This window comes from Ruditapes philippinarum, unplaced genomic scaffold (assembly GCF_026571515.1).
Source record: "Ruditapes philippinarum isolate M1 unplaced genomic scaffold, ASM2657151v2 ctg182_1_1_1_1, whole genome shotgun sequence".
Classification (NCBI taxonomy): Eukaryota; Metazoa; Mollusca; class Bivalvia; order Venerida; family Veneridae; genus Ruditapes; species Ruditapes philippinarum.
Window position 1 is genome coordinate 138,030 of NW_026863049.1, and position 27,757 is coordinate 165,786.

Genomic DNA, 27,757 nt, shown 5'->3' on the forward strand with positions numbered 1-27,757 from the left:
TGGTGAAAAATATGTCATATTATAACAACTACCCCTAGATTCTCCATCGTCCCAGTACATCTCACCATTAGCTGTACCACTGGCATCCAGAGCTGCATACACAATAAACTTGTTCTTTCTCCTGAAACAGAAATACTCATTAAACACATGATCTGAAATGTTCGCTATTCAGAACATACATATTTAAACATTTCCTTAAAATAGATGAATGGTTTTGACCAGATTTAATCTGGTGGACAAGTCAATTTACAACAATAAGCTTGGTATATGAAAATGAAGAAAGGCTCTAAGCCATCAGTATAGAGCCAGGTATACTTAGAGCATTCCAGGATAAGCAAATAACACAAAATGAAATTAATAAATGTATTTCATTCCTGTCAACTAGAAGTTTTGTAACAATGTGGCTGAAATTGTCATTTGAGAAATACAACCAAGATGCATAAAACAAGCAATTATTATAGTATTGCAAGCAATCCATAAGTCCCCTACCGGTTAGAACCCCAGCAACATTCTGATGGGCCATTGGCTATTAAATTATACCATTGAATGAATGAATGACATGAATGAACTTAAATCTTTTGAGTTCTAAGTTTGTCTGTATCATAGTAATGTGTTAAGTTTCCCTGCCTAGTAAGGAAATTATGTTTATACACAGATAATCAAAAGGTCCAATTTTCTCAGGATGAATAAGTATAACTAATGTTCAACTTTTTAAAATCTTTAAAAGTGACCTCAGGAACAGTTTTTATGAACAGTAACAGACAAACAGACTGAAGGAGACTTTAAAGTTATTTTTTTAACATCCCTGTTACCAAAATATAACATTTTTTAAAGCAAAATTATTAAAGAGGAGATAACTCTTGAAATAAAGATGCTTAGATTTATGAACATTGTCATACATGTTATGAGTGAAACAATTTGTTTCAAAAATCTATTTTTAGCCCTCCTGACCCAGACTTTCAACTGAGCAGAACAATTTGAACAATTTTAGTAGAGCTTCATGGTAGAAATATCCCAAGCAAATTTAATCACATTTGGTCTAGTGGTTTCTGAGAAGAAGTGGTTTTTATAATAAGTTGACAACGGTCGCACGGATGCACTGACGGACGATGGACGCTATACAAATTGTGATCACAAAAGCTTACCTTGAGCATTTTGTGCTCAGGAGAGTTAAAAACAAAAGTAACATGCTTAATATGCATGTATATTCTCAGTATAATACTTACGCCATAGTAGTAGTGACATTTGGCTTTTGTAGAGGAATAATGGACCCTCCACGCAATTGAAGGTTAATGTGTTCCATTGGAAGGTCAAACATTATATAATGACCTGGTGAGTCAATAAATGAATGATTAAACCAGTCAAACCAACGATCTTTTGGTAGGTAGCCTCGACCTTTATAAGTATTCTAGAAAAAGGAAAGGCCAGATATTATTGTCCTGTATATAAGAATCAGTGATGAAACATGTACTCTCAGTGCCTGAAAGAGCAGATGGACCATTACATATATATATGTATACAAGAGCACCGCTATAGAGCATTATATTTTTTTAGTAAGGATGAAGCATTTGTAAGACATGGGAATTAAATAAAGTATTACCTCCTTCAAAAGGCAATTCTCCTTTATAGCTGAAGAACCTTCATATATATACAGTTGCTGTTTCCAAAGCACCACCATCAAGTTGTTATATTTTAAGTAAAATGCTACGACGGATGGACAGAAAGACGCCAGGGGTATAACATAATATAAGCAAATTTCTTAGGGCATATAATTAATGTACTCAATATAAGTGATCATCCTATGAAGTTTGACAGTTGTAAAACTGTTAACAATATTAAGATCATTTGATATTGACCTTTGACTTTGTGATCCCAATATATATATGGATCTTCTATTCAATATATATAGGCAATCATTCTATGAAGTTTGAACACTGTAAGCCAAATGGAACTTGTTTTATGCTCCAGAAAGCAACATTTTCAGTGTTAAGATCATTGTGACCCTGACCTTTGACCTTATGATCCTAAAATCAGTAGGGATCATGTATTGGACTTAGCTGTTCATCCTATAAAATTTTACAGCTGTAGGTTGATTAATACTTAAGTTATTGAGCGGAAACTGTTTCTGTTTTAAGGGAATGGTGACCTTGACCTTTGATCTTGTGACCCCAAAATCAATAGGGGTCTTCTACCCAATATTGATAATCATCCTATGAAGTTTGAACACTGTGGGCCAAATGGAACTTGAGTTATGCTCCGGAAACTGTTTTCAGTTTTAAGGTAATAGTGACCTTGACCTTTGTCCTTGTAACCCCAAAATCAATAGGGGTCCACTACCCAATATGGACAATCATCCTATGAACTTTGAATATTGTCAGCCAAATGGAACTTAAGTTATGTTTCTGAAACTGTTTTCAGTTTTAAGGTAATAGTGACCTTGACCTTTGACAGGAACCTTTGACCCCAGGGAAGGGCCTACGATAATGTTGTAAAAACTTTTGGCCCAACCCTTTTGTATATTGTGTTATTTTGTTAATGTAAATGAATTGATGTTTATTTATATATGCAATAAAATAGTATTAAACTTGACCTTTGACCTTCTGATCCCAAAATCAATAGGGGTCTTCTACCCAATATGGACAATCATCCTATGAAGTCTGAATATTGTGGGCCAAATGGAACTTAAGTTATGCTCTGGAAACTGTTTTCTTCAGTTTTAAGGCAATAGTGACCTTGAGCTTTGACATTTTGATCCCAAAATCGATAGGGATCTTCTACCCAATATGGACAAAATCCTATGAAGTTTAAATATTGTGGGCCAAATGAAACTTTAGTTATGCTCCAGAAATTGTTTTCAGTTTTAAGGTAATAGTGACCTTGACCTTGTGATCAGGAAATCAGTAGGAGTCTTTTACCCAATATGGACAATCATCCTATGAAGTTTGAATAATGTGGGCCAACTGGAACTTAAGTTATGCTTCGGAAAATGTTTTCTGTTTTAAGGTAATAGTGACCTTGACCCTTGACCTTCTGACCCAACTAGAAATGCCACTGTCATGGCATAAATACCCCCGCATACCACTTTGTCAGAATCAACTGTGGCCATTTAGAGCTCAAGGACAAACTACCTGCCAAATCTGAGGTTACTAAGCTAGTGCATTGCTAAGTTATGTATTCTACATGCTTCAAATGTGAAAATGTCAAAATCAATACAATGCGGACAGGCATTCTTAAGCATTTGAGCAGACAAGCATATTATAGTAAAATCCCTGTGACCTTGTCATAAACAACCTCAATACCAAATATGTCTTCAAGACTGTTGACCAAAGCATTCTTAAGCAATTGAGCAAACATGCTTTTTTAGTCAAGGCTCCTGTAACCTTGACCTTTAACCCAGTGACTTCAAAATCAAAAGGGGTCACCTAATGGTCATGATCAACCTCTATGCCAATTATTAACACTTTGGATCAAAGGTTTCTTAAATGATTGGGCAGACAAACTTTTTGAAGTCAAAATCCCTGTGACCTTGACCTTTGACCTAGTGACCTCAAAATCAATAGGGGTCATCTACTAATCATACCTAACCTCCATGCCAAATATAAAGACTGTGGATCAAATGTTTCTTAAATAATTGGACGGACAAACTTTTTGAAGTCAAAGTCCCTGTGACCTTGACCTTTGACCCAGAGACCTCAAAATCAATAGGGGTCACTTACTTATCATGACTAACCTCCATGCCAAACATGAAGACTTCTGGTCAAAGGAATCTAAGTTATTGGGCAGACAAGTTTTTTAAGTCAAGGCCCTTGTGACCTTGACCTTTGACCAAGTGACCTCAAAATCAATAGGGAATATCAACTAACCATGACCAATCTAAATACCAAATATCAAGACTGTAAGTCAAAGGAATCTTAAGTTATTGGGTGGACAAGCTTTTTCAAGTCAAAGCCGCTGTGACCTTTACCTTTGACCTCAAAATCAAAAGGGGTCATCTATTAATCATGGCTAACCTCCATGCCATATATAAAGACTGTGGGTCAAAGGAATCTTAAGTTATTTGGGGGACAAGCTTTTTGAAGTGAAGGCCCCTGTGACCTTTGACCCAGTGACCTCAAAATCAATAGGGATCATCTACTAATCATAGCCATCTAAATACCAAATATGAAGACTGTGGGTAAAAGGAATCTTATTGGGTGAACAAGAAAAAACCAACGGACGGCCGGACGAGGAGAAGATGGTACTTCTGTGACTTTTCCTTTGATCTTTTTGGCCATTTTAGTCACGCAAGGCTTAAAAAAAGACACACAAGTAAAAACGGAATGAATAGGATCAAAGAGAATATACTGTTACCCATTGTTCTCCATGTCACACAAGTACCTCTGGGTCGTACGGACGGATAAGCTGATTCCAGTATACCCCCCTTACAACTTCGTTGTGCGGGGGTATAAAAAGCCACACAGGTTGACTAATCTATTTTGACAGGTAATGCAACAGTTAAAGTTTTTATGTACCTACAGATTAGCTGGGTAAAACCCACATTAGCAGAGTTCTGGATAATATCTATTAGTAGTGTATCAATAATCTTTGAGGGAACTTTTGTTGACATTTTCTAGTGTTCTCAAATATAACAAGAGCAGCTGTGTGATCGTGTGATTAACGCCTCGGACTAGTAATCTAAGGATTGCTGACCGCGTGGGTTCAAACCCTGTCAGAGGCAAGAATCTAAATCTAAAACTTAAACTGATATCACATAGTTCATATTTGTATCTGAAATAGTGCATGTGTAAAATCATTACTGGTTGCTATTGCTTAGGGAAAACAACAGTTGCAAAAGAAATTTACATAGAAGAACAAGATTGCATTTGTGAAAAATGCTATGCCACCGCAGTAATACAACACTTAATAGTAATGTAGGAACAGAATTTTTTGTTATTGTTATTCAAATAAAAGATCAGAGTAGGAATCTATCAATGCAGTAGAGTCTAGTGAATTTGGTGGTGAAGGTTATATTTCACATGGCCAAAATTCCATGACTGTACATCAAAGGACAACACAATAAGACACTTTGTCAAAATCTAGGCCAGCTGATATCAAAGTTCACTTTACATCTTAATCTGTGCACATAGTAAAAATTTCATGGCTCTACATCAAAGGACAAGAAAGTAGGTCACTGTCCCCTTGGACAAGGCAAAATTTTGACCCAAGGCTTTAATTCAAACAATCTTGATACAGATCCACTAAACAACATTTCATGTCAAATATCTAAGCTGTAGCTTTCTCCAATTCAGAAAACATTCGTTTTAGTTTCTGTTTTTACTATGTGTACATAATGAAAATCAATGCCCCCAGGCAGGGCCAATTTTGTCACCAGGGGAAAAATTTCAACAACTTTGGTAGAGGACCTATGGGTGATATTATAACCCAACATCAAAGCTCTTAGCCTTGTACCTTCAGACAAGAAGATTTTTGAATTTTTTACTATATGTACATTCTGAAAATCAATGACCCCGGGGAGGGGCCAATTTTGACACCAGGGATATAATTTGAACAATCTTGGTAGAGGTTCACTTCGCAAAGTCTCATGCCAAATATCTAACCTCTAGCATTGTCAATTCAGAGAAGAACATTTTTCTAGCTTTTACTATATACATATAAGGAAAGCTATCGTCTCTTGGGCAGGGCAATTTTAACACTAATGGCATAATTTAAACAAGAGGGCCATGATGGCCCTGAGGTCGCTCACCTGTATAAAGGCACCCGGAGCGGGGCCAGTTTAAACCCCAGGGCTTTTATTTGAACAAACTTAGAAGACACCAATTAGAAGATGTTTCACAATGTTAAGTTTTTACTACACACATATAATGAAAAACAATGATCTACTCGTCCCCGACCCCCCCCCCTCAGGGCCAATTTTAATCCAGGGGCTTTTATTAGAACAAACTTGGTAGACACCAATAAGAAGATGTTTCATGCTAAACATCTAAACTCTAGCTCATTGGGTTTTTTAAAAGAAGATTTTTTAAGTTTTTTACTATACACATATAGTTAAAAACAATGACACCCCTGGGGCGGGGCCAGTTTTGACCCCAGGGCTTTTATTTGAACAAACTTTGTAGACACTCACTAGAAGATGTTTCATGCTTAATATCTAAACTCCAGCTATTTGGGTTTTTTCAAAAAAGATTTTTTAAGTTTTTGCTATACACATATAAGGAAAATCAATGACCCCCTGGGGCGGGGCCAATTTTGACCCCAGGGCTTTTATTTGAACAAACTTGGTAGACACCCATTAGAACATGTTTCATGCTAAATATCTTAGCTCTAGCTCTTTGAGTTCTTTAAAAGAAGATTTTTTTTAAGTTTTTACTATATGCATATAGGGAAAATCAAAGACACCCTGGGGCGGGGCCAATTTTGACCCCAGGGCTTTTATTTGAACAAACTTGGTAGACACTCACTAGAAGATGTTTCATGCTTAATATCTAAACTCTAGCTATCTGGGTTTTTTTCAAAGAAGATTTTTAAGTTTTTGCTATACACTGTCATATAAGGAAAATCAATGACCCCCGGGGCGGGGCCAATTTTGACCCCAGGGCTTTTATTTGAACAAACTTTGTAGACACTCACTAGAAGATGTTTCATGCTTAATATCTAAACTCCAGCTATTTGGGTTTTTTCAAAGAAGATTTTTAAGTTTTTTGCTATACACATATAAGGAAAATCAATGACCCCCTGGAACGGGGCCAATTTTGACCCCAGGGCTTTTATTTGAACAAACTTGGTAGACACCCATTAGAACATGTTTCATGCTAAATATCTTAGCTATAGCTCTTTGAGTTCTTTAAAAGAAGATTTTTTAAGTTTTTACTATATGCATATAGGGAAAATGAATGACCCCCTGGGGCGGGGCCAATTTTGACCCTAGGGCTTTTATTTGAACAAACTTGGTAGACACTCATTAGAAGATGTTTCATGCTAAATATCTTAGCTCTAGCTCTTTGGGTTCTTTAAAAGAAGATTTTTTAAGTTTTTACTATATGCATATAGGGAAAATCAAAGACCCCCTGGGGCGGGGCCAATTTTGACCCCAGGGCTTTTATTTGAACAAACTTGGTAGACACTCACTAGAAGATGTTTCATGCTTAATATCTAAACTCCAGCTATTTGGGTTTTTTCAAAGAAGACTTTTTAAGTTTTTGCTATACACATATAAGGAAAATCTATAACCCCCGGGGCGGGGCCAATTTTGACCCCAGGGCTTTTATTTGAACAAACTTGGTAGACACCCATTAGAACATGTTTGATGCTAAATATATTAGCTCTAGCTCTTTGAGTTCTTTAAAAGAAGTTTTTTAAGTTTTTACTATATGCATATAGGGAAAATCAATGACCCCCTGGGGCGGGGCCAATTTTGACCCTAGGGCTTTGATTTGAACAAACTTGGTAGACACTCATTAGAAGATGTTTTATGCCAAATATCTAAGCTCTAGCTCTTTGGGTTTTTTAAAAGAAGATTTTTTAAGTTTTTCCTATTGGTTTCCATGGCAACCAAAGTTTTTAATGGAATTTAAATTTTTGAACAACTTTGAAAGGGGTCGACCTAAGGATCATTTCTGTAAAGTTTTGTTGCAATTGGCCATGTGGTTTAGGTGGAGATGTTGTTTGAAAAGTTTGACGCCATTTTTTGAAGGACGCACGGACGCACAACGCACGCAGAGTGATGACAGAAGCTCACCCTTGAGCACTTTGTGCTCAAGGTGAGCTAAAAACTTAGAGGACCCATAAATGATATTATATAAAAAATATCAAAGGACTAACCCTTGTACCTTCAGACAAGAAGGTATTTTAATTTTTTACTATATGTACATAGTGATTGAAAATCAATGACCCCAGGGCTATAATTTGAACAATCTTGCTAGAGGTTCACTACACAATGTTTCATGCAAAATATCTAACCTCTAGCCTTTGTTAATTTTTACTATATACATATAAGGTAAACCTATGACCCCCGGGGCGGGGCTAATTTTGACACTAGAGGCAAAATTTGAACAACTTTGGTAGAGTACCTATAGATGATATCATATAACAATATCAAAGCTATAAACCTTGTACCTTCAGACAAGATTTTCTAATTTTATACTATTTGTACATAGTGAAAATCAATGACCCCCGGGGCGGGGCCAGTTTTGACCCCAGGGCTATAATTTGAACAATCTTGCTAGAGGTTCACTACACAATGTTTCATGCAAAATATCTAACCTCTAGCCTTTGTCAATTTCGAGAAGATGATTTTTTAAAAAGTTTTTACTATATACATTTAAGGAAAATCTATGACCCCGAGGCGGGGTTTATTTTGAAACAAGAGGCAAAATTTGAACAACTTTGGTAAAGTACCTATAGATGATATCATATACCAAATATCAAAGCTCTAAGCCTTGTACCTTCAGACAAGAAGGTATTTTAAGTTTTACTATATGTACATATAGTGAAAATCAATGACCCCTGGGGCGGGGCCAATTTTGACCCCAGGGCTATTATTTGAACAATCTTGCTAGAGCTCTAGCAGACAATGCCTTATGCAAAATATCTATGCTCTAGGCCTTGTCGGTCTTTACAAGAAGATTTTTTAAATTTATTCTTATAATTCCTTTTGGTTGCCATGGCAACCAGATTTCTTCATGGAATGGAATTCTTTGAACAACTTTGGAAGCCCTTCACCCAAGGATCAATCCTGCCAAGTTTGGTTGAAATTGGACAAGTGGTTTTTCACAAAAAGATTTTATAAGTTCACTATATAATCAATAAAACACACAAATATACATACATACAAACACACACACAGGTGAATCGCTATATGCCACCGCTGCGATGGCATAAATATCAATGACCCCAGGGATTTTATTTGAACAAACTTGGTAGACACTCACTAGAACCTGTTTCATGCCAAATATTTAAGCTCTAGCTCTTTGGATTTTTTAAAAGAAAAGATTTTTTAAGTATTTTCTTTCAGCAACCAGAGTTCTGTATGGAATTGAATTCTTTGAACAATTTTCACCACTAACGGAACATTCCTGTGAAGTTTGGATGAAATTGGTTTTAGCAGTTTATGAGGAGATGTCATTTAAAGTTAAAGTTTGGGGATGGATGGACGCTGGATTAATTGTGACCTTGTCACTTTGTGACAGGTGAGCTAAAAATGATTGAAGACTATATTACAACTGTTTTCCACTGCTTTCCACTAAGACAACAACAATCCTAAGCTAGGTCTCTTTATAAACTTGCTAAATGCAAAGTTTTATTACAGAAGTTCATTCCTAACTTAGTTAGCGTCCAGAAACCACTTTTCTTTTTTCTAGTAGCAGTGACATTGACCTTGACCAAAAAGCAATCCCAAGCAAGGTCTCTCACATAAACTTGCTAAATACCAAGTTTTATTATAATATCTCATTGATAAAACTAGTTATCATCCGAATACCATTTTTCTATTTTTATTTACAGTGACCTTGACTCTAGGGGGTCCAAAAACAATACCAACCATGGTTTCCACATATAGTTGCTCTATACCAAGTTTGATTGCAATAACTCATCCCTAAACTTTGTAATAATAAAATAAGAAGAAGATTGTATAGTGGATTTTGTTTACTTATATTTTAATTTCGTTTTAACAATAAAAGAGACTAAAAACAGAATTTTGGAAACTTAAAAGCAGAACTTCAAGACAACTTCATTTGAATTTAGCTAGATTTATAACATTTTTGCCGGATAACAAATACATGTATACTGAAGTAGCTAATAATATTGAGTAAAACAAACTTTTGATACGCCCTATAACCAATTATAAGTATGTTAACATAGATTGGACTTTTCACTCAATATTATGTCAGAACAAGTAAAATAGTTTTTATTTGATTTTTTTTAAACATCAATTTTGACAAACTTAGATATTGATTGATATAAACTACACTTGTTAGATGGTAGACAAAAAACATAGACTTGTTTTACTGCCAGAAATGTATACCCGTATGCATTTATTTAACCTTTCAATTTTATGATACATAGATTCCATAGAAATGTCACAGGTGTTTGGACACTCCACCCCAACCCTGGACCTCTGCTACAACCCTGAAACAAAATTGCATTTGAGAAAAATGCTATGCCAGCGCATTAATACAACACTAAATAGTAGTGTAGGAACAGATATTTTTTGTTCCTATACAATTGAAGATTGTCATAATGCATAGATCCCTGACCTATCTAATTCTTATTATCAGATTAGTGGTTAAATCAATTGTTAATCCAATAAAAGACTTTGTCAAAATCTAGGTCAGCTGATATCAAAGTTCACTTTACAGCTTAATCTGTGCACATGGTTCAAATTTCATAGCTGTACATCAAAGGACAAGGAAGTAGGTCACAACATCAAAATCTAGGTCATCTGATATCAAAGTTCAATTTTAAACCTAAAACTATGCTCATTGTCAAAATTTCATTGCTGTACATCAAAGGGCAAGAAAGTAGGTCACTATCCCCTTGGGCACGGCAAAATTTTGACCCAGGGTTTAATTCAAAACAATCTTACTACAAGTTTACCAAACAACATTTCAAGTCAAATATCTAAGCTGTAGCTTTCTCCCATTCAGAAAAACATTTGTTTTATTTTCTGTTTTTACAACTTGAACAACTTTGGTAGAGGATCTATAGATGATTTTATATAGCAAACATCAACGCTCTATGCCTTGTACCTTCAGACAAAAATATTTTTTTATTTTTTTACTATATGTACATAATGAAAATCAATGACCCCCCAGGGCGGAACCAATTTTGACCCCAGGGCTATAATTTGAACAATCTTGGTAGAGGTTCACTTCGCAAAGTCTCATGCCATATATTTAATCTCTAGCCTTTGTCAATTCAGAGAAGAAGATTTTCAAGTTTTTACTTTATTCATATAGGGAAAACTATCGCCTCTGGGGCAGGGCAATTTTAACACTTGGGGCATAATTAAAACAACTTTAGTAGAGGACCAATAGGTGATATTATATACCAAATATCAAAGCTCTAAGCCTTGTACCTTCAGGCAAGAAGATTTTTTAAAATTTTTTACTATATGTACATTGTGAAAATCAATGACCCCTGGGGATGGGGCCAATTTTGACCCCAGGGCTATAATTTGTACAATCTTGCTAGAGGTTCACTACACAATGTTTCATGCAAAATATCTTAACTCTAGCATTTGTAAATTTAGAGAAGATGATTTTTTAAGTTTTTACTATATACAATATAAGGAAAACCTATGGCCCCCGGGGCGGGGCTAATTTTGACACTAGAGGCAAAATTTGAACAACTTTGGATGAGTACCTATAGATGATATCATTTAACAAATATTAAAGCTCTAAGCCTTGTACCTTCAGACAACAAGAGCCGGTTGAACCGGGTGATGCTTCCCGAATAGGTTTTGGACACAGGAAGGTATACCTCTTGTAGTGTCAGAGTTATGTCACAGACAAAGTTCAAAGTGTAAAAATAACCCAAATGTTGTGCACGACACATTGTCTCAATATGGTGATCATTTTTGTGAAATAGTTGTAAAATCCAACTTCAAATAACAAAGTTATGGGCCGGACATGATTTTGCTGCAAGGTCATGCTGTGACCTTGACCTTCAAGGTAGCAACCCAAATGCTGCATGCTACATGTCGATTTAATATGGTGATCATTTCTGTGAAATAGTTGTTAAATCCGACTTCAAGTAACAAAGTTATGGGCGGGACACGATTTTGAAACAAGGTTATGCCGTGACCTTGACCTTCAAGGTAGCGACCAAAATATTGCCCGCGATACATTGTCTCATTATGGTGATCATATCTGTGAAATAGTTGTAAAATCCGACAAAAAAATGAAGTTATGTGCCAGACACAATTTTGCTGCATGGTTATGCTGTGACCTAGACCTTCAAGGTAACAACCCAAATGTTGCACGTGACACGTCATCTAAATATGGTGATCATTTCTGTGAAATAGTTTTAAAAGCTGACTTCAAATAACGAAGTTATGGGCCGGACACAATTTTGCTGCAAGGTCATGATGTGACATTGACCTTCAAGGAAGCGACCCAAATGTTGCGCGCGACACGTCATCTCAATATGATGATCATATCTGTGAAATATTTTTAAAATCCGACTTCAAATAACGAAGTTATGGGCCGGACACCATTTTGCTGCAAGGTCATGCTGTGACCTTGACCTTCAAGTAAGCGACCTAAATGTTGCGTGCAACACGTCATCTCAATATGATGATCATTTCTGTGAAATATTTTTAAAATCCGACTTCAAATAACAATGTTATGGGCCGGACACGATTTTGCTGCAAGGTCATGCTGTGACCTTGACCTTCAAGGAAGCGACCCAAATGTTGCACGCGACACGTCGTCTCAATATGGTGATCATTTCTGTGAAATATTTTTAAAATCCGACTTCAAATAACAAAGTTTTGAGCCGAACACGATTTTGCTGCAAGGTCATGCTGTGACCTTGACCTTCAAGGAAGCGACCCAAATGTTGCACGCGACACGTCGTCTCAATATGGTGATCATTTCTGTGAAATATTTTTAAAATCAGACTTCAAATAACAAAGTTATGGGCCGGACATGATTTTGCTGCAAGGTCATGCTGTGACCTTGACCTTCAAGGTAGCGAGCCAAATGTTGCGCGCGACACGTCGTCTCAATATGGTGATCATTTCTGTGAAATAGTTTTAAAATCCGACTTCAAATAACAAAGTAATGGGCCGGACACGAATTCGGGACGTATGTACGGACGAACTTACCAACTTTTGATGTTTATGAGGCAAATCAGCTCATAAACACCACCTGGACCAACGTCCATAAGCAAAATAAGCTCATAAAAACAAAAAAATAGCTCTTAATTTGAATTTTATGAGTTTTTGTTCTTTATTTAACTACGGAATGAAGCTCATAATAATCAAATGTTTGCTCGGACTGACTGACGGACGGACGGACTGACGGACAACCCGACGACTATATGCTCCCCCGAAATTTTTGGGGGAGCATAATAAGATTTTTTGATTTTTTACTATATGTATATATTGAAAATCAATGACCCCCGGGGCGGGGGCTATAATTTGAAAATCTTGGTATGGGTTGACCAGACAATGCCTTATGCAAAATATCTAAGCTCTAGGTTTTTTGGGTCTTTACAAGAAGGTATTTTAAGTTTTTACTATATGTACATATAGTGAAAATCAATGACCCCCCGGGGCGGGGCCGATTTTGACCCCAGGGCTACAATTGGAACAATCTTGGTACAGGTCTACCAGACAATGCCTTATGCAAAATATCTAAGCTCTAGGCTTTTTGGGTCTTTACAAGAAGATTTTTTAAATTTATTCTTATAATTCCTTTTGGTTGCCATGGCAACCAGATTTCCTTATGGAATGAAATTCTTTGAACAACTTTGGAAGCCCTTCACCCAAGAATCAATCCTGCCAAGTTTGGTTGAAATTGGACTAGTGGTTTTTCACATGTAGATTTTTTAAGTTCACTATATAATCTATAGAACACACACACACAAACACACACACAGGTGAATGGCTATATGCCACCGCATCGCAGATGCTGCGGTGGCATAGAAAATATAACACTCTTAAGCTTACTGTTAGATTACTGATTAAATAAACAAGAGCCTGGTTTGAGCCGGGTGATGCTCCCCGAATAGGTTTTGGACACAGGAAAGTACACCTCTTGTAGTTTCAGAGTTATGTCCCTGGAAAAAGTTCAAAGTGCAATAATTCCAAAATTAGGCAAGGCAGGGTTACTGTTCTTTGCACTGCACTTCTAATCAATGTGATCAATCAACCTACAAAGTTTCTTGTTGATATCTCTTATGGTTTCCAAGTTATGTCCCTGACAACTTCAAAAAGTAAAAATAAACAAAGGGCAATAACTCCAGAATTAGGCCCGTCAGAGTTATGATTCTTGTGCACCACTGCACATCTACCCATTGAGATATATCTACCTACAAAGTTTCATGTTGATATCTCTTATAGTTTTACAGCTATGTCCTGGACAAGATTTTTCTAAAAGGGGAGATAATTCAAAAACGAGGCTTAACAGAGTTATGGTTCTTTTGCACTGCACTTCTACTCAATGAGATCTATCTACCTACAATGTTTCATCTTGATATCTCTTATAGTTTTAAAGTTATGTTCCGGACAAAGTTCAAAGTGTTTAAAATAACAAAGGGCAATAACTCCAAAATTAGGACAAAAAGAGTTATTGTTCTTATGCACTGCACATCTACCCATCGAGATCTATTCACCTACAAAGTTTCATGTTGATATCTCTTATAGTTTTAGAGTTATGTCCCGGACAAGATTTTTCTATAAGGGGAAATAATTCAAAAACCAGGCAAAATAGAGTCATGGTTCTTTGACACTGCACTCCCCCTCAATGCCCTCTACCACTGTATGAAGTTTAAACAAATTATCTCCAATGGTTTTCAAGTTATGCTCCGGACAAGACAACGGACAGACAGACGTACCAACGGACAGACAGACAAGGCGTCGACTATATGCTCCGCCGAAATTTTTCGGGGAGCATAAAAACTAGAAATGTGTCCAGAGGACAAGGGTGCCCCCACACGCTACTGTTCTGTCAATCTTATGACTCTAGGTCAAATATTTTTTGGACTACATGTGTCACAAGTTGTAAACTAAAAATCTTTTACTAAGTAAAGGGCAAGAACTTTACAAATACTAAATAAATCCACAAGCAAACCCCAAGGTGCATAAGTACACATGCTGACCAACATTCTTGTAAACTTTCAGGCCTACAAGTCAAATACTTTTTGAGCTATGCATGAACAAGTTGAAAATTGGAAATTTATACTACTGTAAGTCAAGGGCAATAACTCATACAAAACTGAAAAAAAAATCCACATGCAAAGTCCCAGGTGCATAGCTTCACAGTGATGTTGATCATTATTCCTGTAATTTAGTGATGTTGATCATTATTCCTGTAAAGTTGGTTGATTCTAACTCAAGCCCGCAAGGAACAAATAACACAACATAATGACACGGTTTTTACTAAGTCAAGTGCAATAACTCTACAAATACTGGATAAATTCACAAGCGAAACCCTGCAAGGTGCACAACTACATATGATAAGCAACATTCCCATAAGGTTTCATGACTCTATGTCAAATCCTTTTTGAGTTACATGTGACACAAAATGAAAATTGCAAAATTTTATAAGTCAATGGCAATGACTCTAAAAATACTAAATAAATCCACACAAAAATACCCAGGTGCACAACCACACATGCTGATCAACATTCCTGTAAAGTTTCATGACTCTATGTCAAATCCTTTTTGAGTTACATGTGACACAAGTTGAAAATTGCAAAACTTTACTAAGTCAAAGGCAATTTCTCTAAAAATACTAAATAAATCCACACGAAAATACCCAGGTGCACAACAACACATGCTGATCAACATTCCTGTAAAGTTTCATGACTCTATGTCAAATCCTTTTTGAGTTACATGTGACACAAGTTGAAAATTGCAAACTTTTACTAAGTCAAGGGCAATAACTCTAAAAATACTAAATAAATCCACAAGAAAATAACCAAATGCACAGCTACACATGCTGATCAACATTCCTGTAAAGTTTCATGATTCTATGTCAAATCCTTTTTGAGTTACATGCAACACAAGTTGAAAATTGCAAAATTTTACTAAGTCAAGGGCAATAACTCTAAAAATACTAAATAAATCCACAAGAAAATACCCAGGTGCACAGCTACACATGCTGATCAACATTCCTGTAAAGTTTCATGACTCTAGGTCAAATTCTTTTTGAGTTACATGCAACACAAGTTGAAAATTGCAAAATTTTACTAAGTCAAGGGCAATAACTCTAAAAATACTAAATAAATCCACACGAAAATACCCAGGTGCACAACTACACATGCTGATCAACATTCCTGTAAAGTTTCATGACTCTATGTCAAATCCTTTTTGAGTTACATGTGACACAAAATGAAAATTGCAAAAGTTTACTAAGTCAAGGGCAATAACTCTAAAAATACTTAAGAATTCACACGAAAGTACCCAAATGCACAGCTACACATGCTGATCAACATTCCTGTAAAGTTTCATGATTCTATGTCAAATTCTTTTTGAGTTACATGCAACACAAGTTGAAAATTGCAAAATTTTACTAAGTCAAGGGCAATAACTCTAAAAATACTAAATAAATCCACAAGAAAATACCCAGGTGCACAACTACACATGCTGATCAACATTCCTGTTAAGTTTCATGACTCTAGGTCAAATTCTTTTTGAGTTACGTGTGACACAAAAGAGAACGGACGGAGGGACGATGGACAAGGGTAAATCCAAATGCTCCCCCCCCCCTAAAAGGGGGCACAAACATTCCACTATCAAAACTATAGTTATAGTACTATAGTTTAAAATATTTGTTTTTTATTTAATCTGTGGTTTTGGGCAGAATAGGGTGTCCAAACACTGATACAGTGCCACCTGTGAGAAATGTACATGTATATTATACTTATGTGCCATTAACTAATAATGTTTGCAATTAAAACTAATTTAACTTTTAATTATAGAAGTTAATTCTAAAGGTAGAATTAATTAACTGTTATTGTCACTATGTTGGCATCTTTCTTACACAAGGAGAACAGCAATGGTAATATGAAGTAATATTAAAGATATTATACCTGTGAAGTGGTAGGTGTTATAAGCAGAGCAGATCCCCACATGAACTGTACATCTGTCTCGTATGTTACATTGTTATTGCTCACTGGATACCTATTATGTCAATAATGTCAAGGATGTACACAATATCAAATATATGAACAGTTAAAACCATGATATTCAAAGTCATTCTTCAATTACTATTAGTTTTCATATTTCTAGGGGTGGGGATGTTAGATTTAGGTTACATCAACAATGAAAAGGTAATACGGAGATGGTACAGCATTACTGGCAGAGAAAGACCTCAGACCTTCTCTAAATTTATGCTTCATATAAAACATTTGAAAAAAAATGCCAAAGTTTTATTTTTCCACATTTTGGGAAGAACCATTTGCTTTGTAAGCTAATACTTACTGGAAAGACAAAGGATTCAGCTTATACCTTCTGTAAGGACAAAGGATTCAGCTTATATTTCCTGGAAGGATGAATGTTAAAGCTTATACTTCCTGGAAGGACAAAAGTCTGGGCTTAAACCTACTGGAAGGACAAAGATTTAAGCTTTTTTTCTTACTGGAAGGACATATGTCTGACATTATACTACTGGAAGGACAAAGGTCTAAGCTTATAGTTACTGGATGGACAAATTTCCCAGCTTACACTTACTTGGACAAAGATTCAAGCTTAAACTTACTTGAAGGACAAAGGTCTAAGCTTATACTTACTGGATGGACAAATTTCCCAGCTTACACTTACTTGGACAAAGATTTAAGCTTAAACTTACTTGAAGGACAAAGGTCTGAGTTTATAATTACTGGAAGGACAAAGGTCTGAGTTTATACTTACTGGAAGGACAAAGGTCTGAGTTTATACTTACTGGAAGGACAAAGGTCTGAGCTTATACTTACTGGAAGGACAAAGGTCTGAGCTTATACTTACTGGAAGGACAAAGGTCTGAGTTTATACTTACTGGAAGGACAAAGGTCTGAGTTTATACTTACTGGAAGGACAAAGGTCTGAGCTTATACTTACTGGAAGGACAAAGGTCTGAGTTTATACTTACTGGAAGGACAAAGGTCTGAGTTTATAATTACTGGAAGGACAAAGGTCTGAGCTTATACTTACTGGAAGGACAAAGGTCTGAGTTTATACTTACTGGAAGGACAAAGGTCTGAGCTTATACTTACTGGAAGGACAAAGGTCTGAGCTTATACTTACTGGAAGGACAAAGGTCTGAGCTTATACTTACTGGAAGGACAAAGGTCTGAGCTTATACTTACTGGAAGGACAAAGGTCTGAGCCTATTTGAAAGTTTTATGCTTATATTTAATGGAAGTACAAAGCCCTAAATGTTTCATTACTGGAAGCATAAACAAAGGTTAATTTTAACTTACTGGAAGGGCAGACGGGGCAACGCTCGACTTTTTTATTTTTTTCTTAAAGCAAACAAATAAACAGTTTAAACAAAGCTTAAAAAAAACAAGAGGGCATGATGGCCCTGAAATCGCTCACCTGTACATCAGCCCCTGGGGCGTGGCAAATTATAACCCAGGGGCTTTTATATGAACAAACTTGGTAGACACCTATTAGAAGATAACAACTTAAAATGGCACTTGCAAATTGACAATGTTTGTAAAAAACTTAACGGAAAAATTGCCTTATTGAAAAAAATATCGTATTTTTTGCACTTTGATATGAAATTATTGTTTTACAATGCATATATATTGCCCATTATGGACTATTGTTGTATTATATGGGGTAAAGGAAACACAAACAACATAAATAATGTTTGTAAGTTACAAAAACGAATTGCTAAAATCATTTTACAGCAACCTCAAAGATCTCCGTCAATAAATCTATTCGAAACTCTTAATTGGTTACCGTTCCTTGACAGATGTAAATACCACACGGCGGTGCTTGTTTTTAAAACTTTAAATAACATGGCACCGACTTATATGACAGAACTGATGATTTTATCCGACAACAAAATATATAACTTAAGATCTAGGTCACGAAAAGATATTGTATTATGGACAAGACCTAAAACAAATTATATTAAAGACACATTTTCTTATTATGGCATGAACATTTGGAACAATATACCTTTAAATATTCGTAATGTTAATAACCTTAAATGTTTTAAAGAAAAATACAAAGCATATCTTGATGTTCATATGAGTGAATGAATGAGTGAATGAATGAATGAATAAATATATGAACGAACGAACGAATGATGCAATATACGTATATGTTTAAACAAATTGTTGAGTGTCTGTCGAAAGTATATGAGTTGTATTATTCTAAAAATTACATATATTATACATTCATTTTACTACCTATGCATATCCTGTTGTTGTTGTTGTTGTTGTTTTCTATTTCAGAAGGCCACATTGGAAATAAGATATATATGATTGTTATTGTATGTTCTTAATGTGTAACCTTCTTTAAATAAAGATATTATTATTATTATTATTATTATTATTATTATGTTTCATGATAAATATCTAAGCTCCAGCTCTATGGAGTTTTTAAAAGATTTTTGAAGTTTTTACTATACACATATAGGGAAAAACAATGACACCCCCCTCCCCTTGGGTTGAGCCAATTTTAACCCCACCCCAGGGCCCTATCTCTAAGGATTTTTTTAAAAGAAGATTTTTCAGGTTTTTGCTATAATAATATAAATAAAGGGAAAAGACGCCTGGGACGGGACCAATTTTGACCCAAGGGCTTTTATTTGAACAAACTTGGTAGACACCCACTAGAAGATGTTTCATGCCTGATATGATAGCTCTAGCTATTTGGGTTTTTTAAAAGAAGTTTTCTTTAAGTTTTTACTATACACAAATAAGGAAAATCAATGACCCCCTAGGCCGGGCTAATTTTGACCCCAGGACTTTTATTTGAACAAACTTGGTAGACACTGACTAGATGATGTTTCATGCCAAATATCTCAGCTCTAGCTCTTTCGTTTTTTGAAGGAAGATATTTAAATTTTTTTCTTTCAGTTGTCATGGCAACCAGAGTTCTGCATGGAATTAAATTCTTTGAACAATTTTTATAGGTGACCACCATAGTAACATTCCTGTGAAGTTTGGATGAAATTGGCTTAGAGGTTTATGAGGAGATGTTGTTTAAAGTAAAAGTTTATAGCAAACGTACTTACGAAATGGTACTTATGTGACTTTTCCTTTGATCTTTTTAGCCATTTTTAGTCACACAAGGCTTAAAAAAAGACACAAAAGTAAAAACGGAATGAATAGGATCAAAGAGAATAACTGTTACCCATTTTTCTCCAAGTCACACAAGTACCTCCGGGTTTGAAGGACGAACGCCAGACAAAAAGCGATCACAAAAGCTCACCATCTCACTTTGTGACAGGTGAGCTAAAAAGTTAAGTTTTCCTTTTTTTAATCTTAATAAATCTGTCAAGTCACATTAGTTTTGTCCAAGTATGAATCCTTTCCATAAATTGACAATGTTAAGAAAATACAAGATATGTTTGTAAAACATGTATGCTCCCTATCGGCAGCCAATTAGTCATGTCATCAGGTTATTATGCATGACTTCTGACCCAGTGAACAAACAATTAATAAGGGTTATCTAGTATCTACTGGTCATGACTAGTCACAAGGTAATAATAATTGTGACCCCATAGGTTGTGTGCAGCAATTTAAGTTATTACAAAAATCTTACCAAATAAAATATGCATAAATTTTATGAATCATGTAGGCCTCATTAATGACAGCCAAGTTGTTATATTACATAAGACCTTCAAATGTGTATACCAAAAGCATTTTTAGTTTAATATAAAAATATCAACCAAGGCAACTTGAGTTGTTGAGTTATTGGTCAGAAACTGTCATTAAGTACAAGGTCAATATGACATTGACCCCTTGACCCCAAAATCAATAAGGGTCATCTACTGGGAATGACCAATCATCATACCAAGTTTGAAGTTCCTTGGCCTAACCGTTCTTTAGTTATTGATCAGAAACTGTTTTTACCTACAAAGGTCAATGTGACCTTGACCTTTGACCCTTTGACCCCAAAATCAATAGGGGTCATCTGCTGGTCATGACCAATCATCATACCAAGTTTGAAGTTTCTAGGCCTAACCGTTCTTAAGTTATTGATCGGAAACCGTTTTTACCTACAAGGTCAATGTGACCTTGACATTTGACCCCAAAATCAATAGGGGTCATCTACTGGTCATGACCAATCACCATACCAAGTTTTAAGTCCCTAGGCGTAAGCGTTCTTTAGTTATTGATCAGAAACCATTCTTACCTACAAGGTCAATGTGACCTTGACCTTTGACCCCTTTACCCCAAAATCAATAGGGTTCATCTGCTGGTCATGAACAATCATCATACCAAGTTTGAAGTTCCTAGGCCTAAGCGTTCTTAAGTTATTGATCGGAAACCTTTTTTACCTACAAGGTCAATGTGACCTTGACCTTTGACCCCAAAATCAATAAGGGTCATCTACTGGTCATGACCAATCACCATACCAAGTTTGATGTTCCTAGGCCTAAGCGTTCTTTGGTTATTGATTGGAAACCGGTTTTACCTAAAAGGTCAAAGTGACCTTGACCTTTGACCCCTTGACCCCAAAATCAATAGGGGTCATCTACTGGTCATGACCAATCACCATACCAAGTTTGAAGTTCCTAGGCCTAAGCGTTCTTTAGTTATTGATCCGAAACAGTTTTTACCTAAAAGGTCAATGTGACCTTGACCTTTGACCCATTGATCCAAAAATCAATAGGGGTCATCTACTGGTCAAGACCAATCACCAAACTAAGTTTGAAGTTCCTAGGCCTAAGGGTTCTTTAGTTATTGATCGGAAACCATTTTACCTACAAGGTCAATGTGACCTTGACCTTTGACCCCTTGACCCCAAAATCAATAGGGGTCATCTACTGGTCATGACCAATCACCATACCATACCAAGTTTGAAGTTCCTAGGCCTAAGGGTTCTTTAGTTATCACTCGGAAACCATTTGGTCTACGGACCAACGGACCGACAATTGCAAAGCAATATACCCCCTCTTCTTTGAAGTGGGGGCATAATAATCAAAATTCAATAATCTGACTGTCAAGGTCACTTAAAGGTCAAGGTGATATCTTAATTATTCAACATGTTCTTTTGACCACAGATTAATCAAATCCGTAAATAAAAAGCAAAAAAATGACAACTTAACCAAAATTCAATAGTACAATGTTTTTTTGTCTAAGTATGAAGATAATACATTAATAATTACAAAGTTACAGTCCATTATAGCAATAATCAGTGAAAATAAAATACTTTGACCTTCAAGGTCAAGGTCATATATGTGAGGTTTCATTGAAATCCCACCAGTAGCTTGACTTGTGAAAGCCAGACAAGATTTTTCTATTTTTTAGCTCTTGCCATTTTGTGCAGCATAGCAGAACCTGCTTGTGATGTGAACAACTAGCCATGGTACTGATCACTCCTGAAAAGTTTGGTTAAAATCCCACCAGTAGTTTCACCTGTGAAGGCCGGACAAGAATTTTCTATTTTGAACTCTGACGGCCATTTTGTGCAGCGAAGCAGAACATGCAGGTGATATGCACAACTAGGGATGGTACTGATCACTCCTGTAAAGTTTGGTTAAAATCCCACAAGTAGTTTGACTTGTGAAGGCCGTAAAAGATTTTTCTATTTTTAGCTCTGGTGGCCATTTTGTGCAGCATAGCAGAAAGTGCCAGTGATGTGCACAACTAGGGATGGTACAGATCACTCCTGTTAAGTTTGGTTGAAATCCCACCATTAGTTTGACTTGTGAAGGCCGGACAAGATTTTTCTATTTTTAACTCTGGTGGCCATTTTGTGCAGCATAGCAGGAAGTGCCAGTGATGTGCACAACTAGGGATGGTACTGATCACTCCTGTTAAGTTTGGTTGAAATCCCACCAGTAGCTTGACCTGTGAATGGCGGACAAGCTTAATGTGGATGGACAAACAACCGGACGGAAGGACAGCGAAGGCAAAACAATGTGTCTTCCAAAAATTTTGGGAGACATAATAACAAATAAATTTGAAAATTTTAATATTTTGACCTTAAAGTTAAGATCATTTATGAAAGATGATCTGTCTGTTTAATTTGAAGGGCTATCCTAAAAGATTTTTATGTTCAAGTTTAAAGACAATCCATTCAAAAATAACAAAGTTATAGACACTTATAGCAAAAAACAGCAAAATTTGGACATTTGACCTTGAAGGTCAACATCATTTATGGATGAATGTCAAGATTAGTCTGGTCTACTGAAAGGTCTTGTCCCAAGGGTTAATGTGGCCAGGTATGAAGGCAATACACCTAGAACTTAACAAGTTATGATCAAGGTACAAGTTTGCGATTAACAACAGAAATGGCAATGGAAACATGACTGTAACAATACCTCTATTTTTTTTTTTCAAAAAAAGAAAAAAAAAAGTCAAGCTAAAAAAGCGTTAAGACTTGTACTTACTGGAAGAATAAAGGTCTAATAACAGGACTTCCATCAACATGGCTTCTATAGAACAATGTATACAGGTATGGCAGTAAAGTATATCTCAGGTTAAGGGCATCTTTCATTATCTTCTGTGTACCTTGGTCAAATGAGGCTGGATCTTGATCCTATATAAATAAAACAAAACCTGGTTTCAAACTTAATTGTACCAGCAATCTTCAATAGTCTTGCTAATTGCAACAAAAATTTTAACTGAATAAAATATAGTTAAAAATTAAAATAAGCCAGAATATGGCAATTAATTTAGTTCACACAATATAAAATGTGCCAAAATATGAAGCATACATTGTTCAAAGAGAGGTTCTAAATGAAAATGCATGTATTTGTATGACGGGACAAAAGGTGGTTTTCTACTTTTGCGTTTAGAATAAAACAGTTACAACAAGGGGGCCATTCGCTCACCTGTATATAGGCCCCTGGGCCAAGGCCAATTTTAAACCAAGGGCTTTTATTTGATCAAACTTGGTAGACACCCATTAGAAGATGTTTCATGATAAATATCTAAGCCTTAGCTCTGTGGGGGGTTTTATAAGAAGATTTTTTAAAGTTTTTACTATAAACATATACATGTAGGGAAAAACTATGACTCCCCCCCCCCCAGGAGGGGCCAATTTTGACCCCAGGGCTTTTATTTGAACAAACTTGGTAGACACTCACTAGAAGATATTTCATGCTTAGTATCTAAACTCTAGCTCTTTGGGGTTTTCAAAAGAAGATTTTTTTTAGGTTTTTACTATATACATAAAGGGAACAAGCAATTATCATAGTATTGCAAGCAATCCATAAGTCCCATACCAGTTAGAACCCCAGCAACACTCTGATGGGCCATTGGCCATTTAATTTTACCAGTGAATGAATGACATGATGAACTTAAATCTTTTGAGTTCTAAGTTTGTCTATATCACAGTAATGTGTTAAGTTTCCCTGCCTAGTAAGGAAATTATGTTTATACAACCTTGTCATATTATTACATTGTGGGATTTTAAAGTAAATCCTATAAGGAATGAAGAAGTTGGAGTAAAGTCTTGCTAGAGTATTTAACCTTCACAAAAATGTTGAGTGATAATAAGAAACATATATATGAAGTTTGAAGTAGATAAAATAGGAAATAAAGAAGTTATTTAAAAAAGACAACATTTTTTTTCATAAAAATTCTAAGTTCAAGGGCGGTAATACTGATAATTTTTGTGCTAGATTTGTAAACCTTGTCACATATGATGTGGTTGATGACCAGAAACTTATATTTAAAGTTTGAAGTAAACACCTTAAGAAATAAACAACTTATAGTGAAAAAGCTAAAACATTTAAATCAGAAATCTTGAAATTCAGGCTATTTCTTGCCATAGCAACCAGAATTTTCAACATAGGAAGAAAAGAAAAATATGTGCATAATTTCCAGACTGCCATCTACCCATAAAAATATTTTCAGTACTTTTGAGTAATCACTGGATCCAGTTTATGTGTTAAATTTGCAATATTTTCAGACTATTTGTTGCCATAGCAACCAGAATTTTCAACATAGGAAGAGAAGAAAAAGATGCGCATAATCTCCAGACTGCCATCTACCCATATTTCAAGTTTTATAAACATATTTTTAGTACTTTTTGAGTTATCACTGGATCCAGTTTATGTGTTAAATTTGCCATATTTTTAGCCTATTTGTTGCCATAGCAACCAGAATTTTCAATATAGGAACAAAAGAAAAAGACGTGCATAATCTCCATACTACCATCTATCCATATATCAAGTTTCATAAAAATATTTTTAGTACTTTTGCGTTATCGCAGGATCCAGTTTTTGTGGACGAACGGACGGACAGATGGACGGACGGACAGACAGAAGGACATATGGTAAACCTTAAGTCCCCTCCAGTTAAACCGGTAGGGGACTAAAAACAATGACCCCTGTGGGAAGGCCAATTTTTACCCCAGGGCTTTTATTTGAACAAACTTGGTAGACACCAACTAGAAGATGTTTCATGCTTTATATCTAAGCTCTAGCTATTTTGGTTTTTAAAAAAAAGACTTCTTAAGTTTTTACAATATACAAATAAGGAAAATCAATGACCCCCTGGGGTGGGGCCAATTTTTACCCTAAGGCTTTTATTTGAACAAACTTGGTACACACCCACTAGAAGATGTTTAACCCGTAATATCTAAGCTCTAGCTATTTGGGTTTTTTAAAAGAAGATTTTTTAAGGATTTACTATATACAAATAAGGGAAATCAATGACCCCTCAGGGCAGGACCAATTTTGACCCCAGGGCATTTATTTGAACAAACTTGGTAGACACTGACTAGATGATGTTTCATGCCAAAGATTTTAGCTCTAGCTCTTTTGGTTTTCTAAAAGAAAATATTTTAAGTTTTTTCTTTGGTTGCCATGGCAACCAGAATTCTGCTTGGAATTAAATTCTTTGTACATTTTTTAAAGTTGACTACCAAGGGAACATTCCTGTGATGTCTAGATGAAATTGGCTTAGTGGTTTATGAGGAGATGTCGTTAAAAGTAAAAGTTTATGGACAGACGGACGGATGACGGACGAAAAGCGATCACAAAAGCTCACCATGCCACTCTGTGACAGGTGTCACTCTGTGACTGAAACATTACTCCCTAGATTGTTATTCCATATTTGAAATCCTATGGCCCCAACCCCCCTCGCCCAGGGTGGGGATAATTTTGACCTTAGAGGCAACTTTTTACCAACTTTGTTAGTGGAGACTTTAATTTGATGAGAACACACAAAATATCTAAGCTCTAGGCCTTGCACTGTCAGAGGAGAAGACTTTTTAACTTTTTACTATATACATATAAGGAAAATAATTGAACCCCCAGGGGCAAGGCCAATTTTGACCCAAGGGCTATAATTTGAACAATTTTTGTAGAGTTTCATGAGATGATGCTACAAACAAAATATCTAAGCTCTAGGCATAGGAGAAGATTCTTAAAGATTTTATTTTAAAAATCTATTTTTAGCACTTCTGACCTAGATGTTTTTTTGAGCAGACCCATTGGAACAATTTAGGTAGACCTTAATGCTAGGGACATCCCAGAAAAATTTAATCAAATGGTGGTTTCTGAGAAGAAGTTGTTTGTATAAAGTCAACAACAGAGGCACAAATGGATGTGGACGGACTAATTGTGTGACAAAAGCTCACCTTGAGCTCACCTGACATTTGATAAATAAATCAAAATAATTCAGAACTGTTAAAAAGAAAATCAGAAACACAAGAAAGCTTTACCATATTATAAATGGTATTATGGTTACGCATGAATGGGTAGAATGCTCCAAGCTGCATCCATCGAGTACACAGTTCTGTGGTAGTGTTACCATTAAACCCACAAATGTCTGCCCCAACCAGAGGAATTCCAAACAAATTGAAGTTCAAAATACCTGAAATTTTACAGTCATTGATTAATCCTAGACTTGCTGCAACTTAAAGTAATTGGCCCTTGCCACCAGTAAAGCTTCAGGCCAGCCCTTGCCACCAGTATAGCTCCAGGCCAGCCCTTGCTACTAGTATAGCTCCAGGCAAGCCCCTTGCCACCAGTAAAGCTTCAGGCCAGCCCTTGTCACTAGTATAGCTCAAGGCCAGCCCTTGCCACCAGTATAGCTCCAGGCCAGCCCTTGCTACTAGTATAGCTCCAGGCCAGCCCCTTGCCACCAGTATAGCTCCAGGCCAGCCCTTGCCATCAGTTAAGCTCCAGGCCAGCCCCTTGCCACCAGTTTAGCTCCAGGACAGCCCTTGCCACTAGTAGAGCTCTAGGCCAGCCCTGGTCACTAGTATTGCTCCAGCCCAGCCCTTGCCACCAGAATAGCTCAAGGCCAACCCTTGTTACCAGTATAGCTCCAGGCCAGCCCTTGCCACCAGTATAGCTCCAGGCCAGCCCTTGCCACTAGTATAGCTCCAGGCCAGCCCCTTGCTACCAGTATAGTTCAAGGCCAACCCCTTGCTATTAGTATAGCTCCAGGCCAGCCCTTGCCAATAGTATAGCTGTAGGCCAGCCCCTTGCTACCAGTATAGCTCCAGGCCAGCCCTTGCCACTAGTATAGCTCCAGGCCAGCCCTTGCCACTAGTATAGCTTCAGGCCAGCCCTTGCTACTAGTATAGCTCCAGGCCAGCCCTTGCTACCAGTATAGCTCCAGGCCAGCCCTTGCCACTAGTATAGCTTCAGGCCAGCCCTTGCTACCAGTATAGCTCCAGGCCAGTCCCTTGCTACCAGTATAGCTCCAGGCCAGCCCTTGCCACTAGTATAGCTCCAGGCCAGCCCTTGCCCCAGTATAGCTCCAGGCCAGCCCCTTGCTACCCGTATAGCACAAGGCTCGCCCTTGCCACCAGTAAAGCTCAATGCCAACCTGTTCCACCAGTATAGCTCCAGGCCAGCCCCTTGCTACCAGTATAGCTCCAGGACATCCCTTGCCACTAGTAAAGCTCTAGGCTCGCCCTTGCCACTAGTATAGCTCAAGGCTCGCCCTTGCCACCAGTATAGCT

General features: G+C 36.6%; 1 protein-coding gene across 2 annotated transcripts in view; it reads right to left on the reverse strand.

Moving 5' to 3' along the window:
* LOC132720987 (lysosomal alpha-glucosidase-like) overlaps positions 1 to 27,757 on the reverse strand; it is a 166,471-nt gene that overhangs the window by 11,337 nt on the left and 127,377 nt on the right. For both annotated transcript variants that reach the window (XM_060705235.1, XM_060705234.1), the window contains 5 exons: positions 26,507 to 26,658; positions 23,223 to 23,371; positions 16,756 to 16,846; positions 1,227 to 1,408; positions 33 to 121 (listed from right to left, as the gene is read on the reverse strand). In XM_060705235.1, coding sequence (XP_060561218.1) covers positions 33 to 121; positions 1,227 to 1,408; positions 16,756 to 16,846; positions 23,223 to 23,371; positions 26,507 to 26,658 — 663 coding nt within the window. The remainder of the gene's footprint in view (positions 1 to 32; positions 122 to 1,226; positions 1,409 to 16,755; positions 16,847 to 23,222; positions 23,372 to 26,506; positions 26,659 to 27,757) is intronic.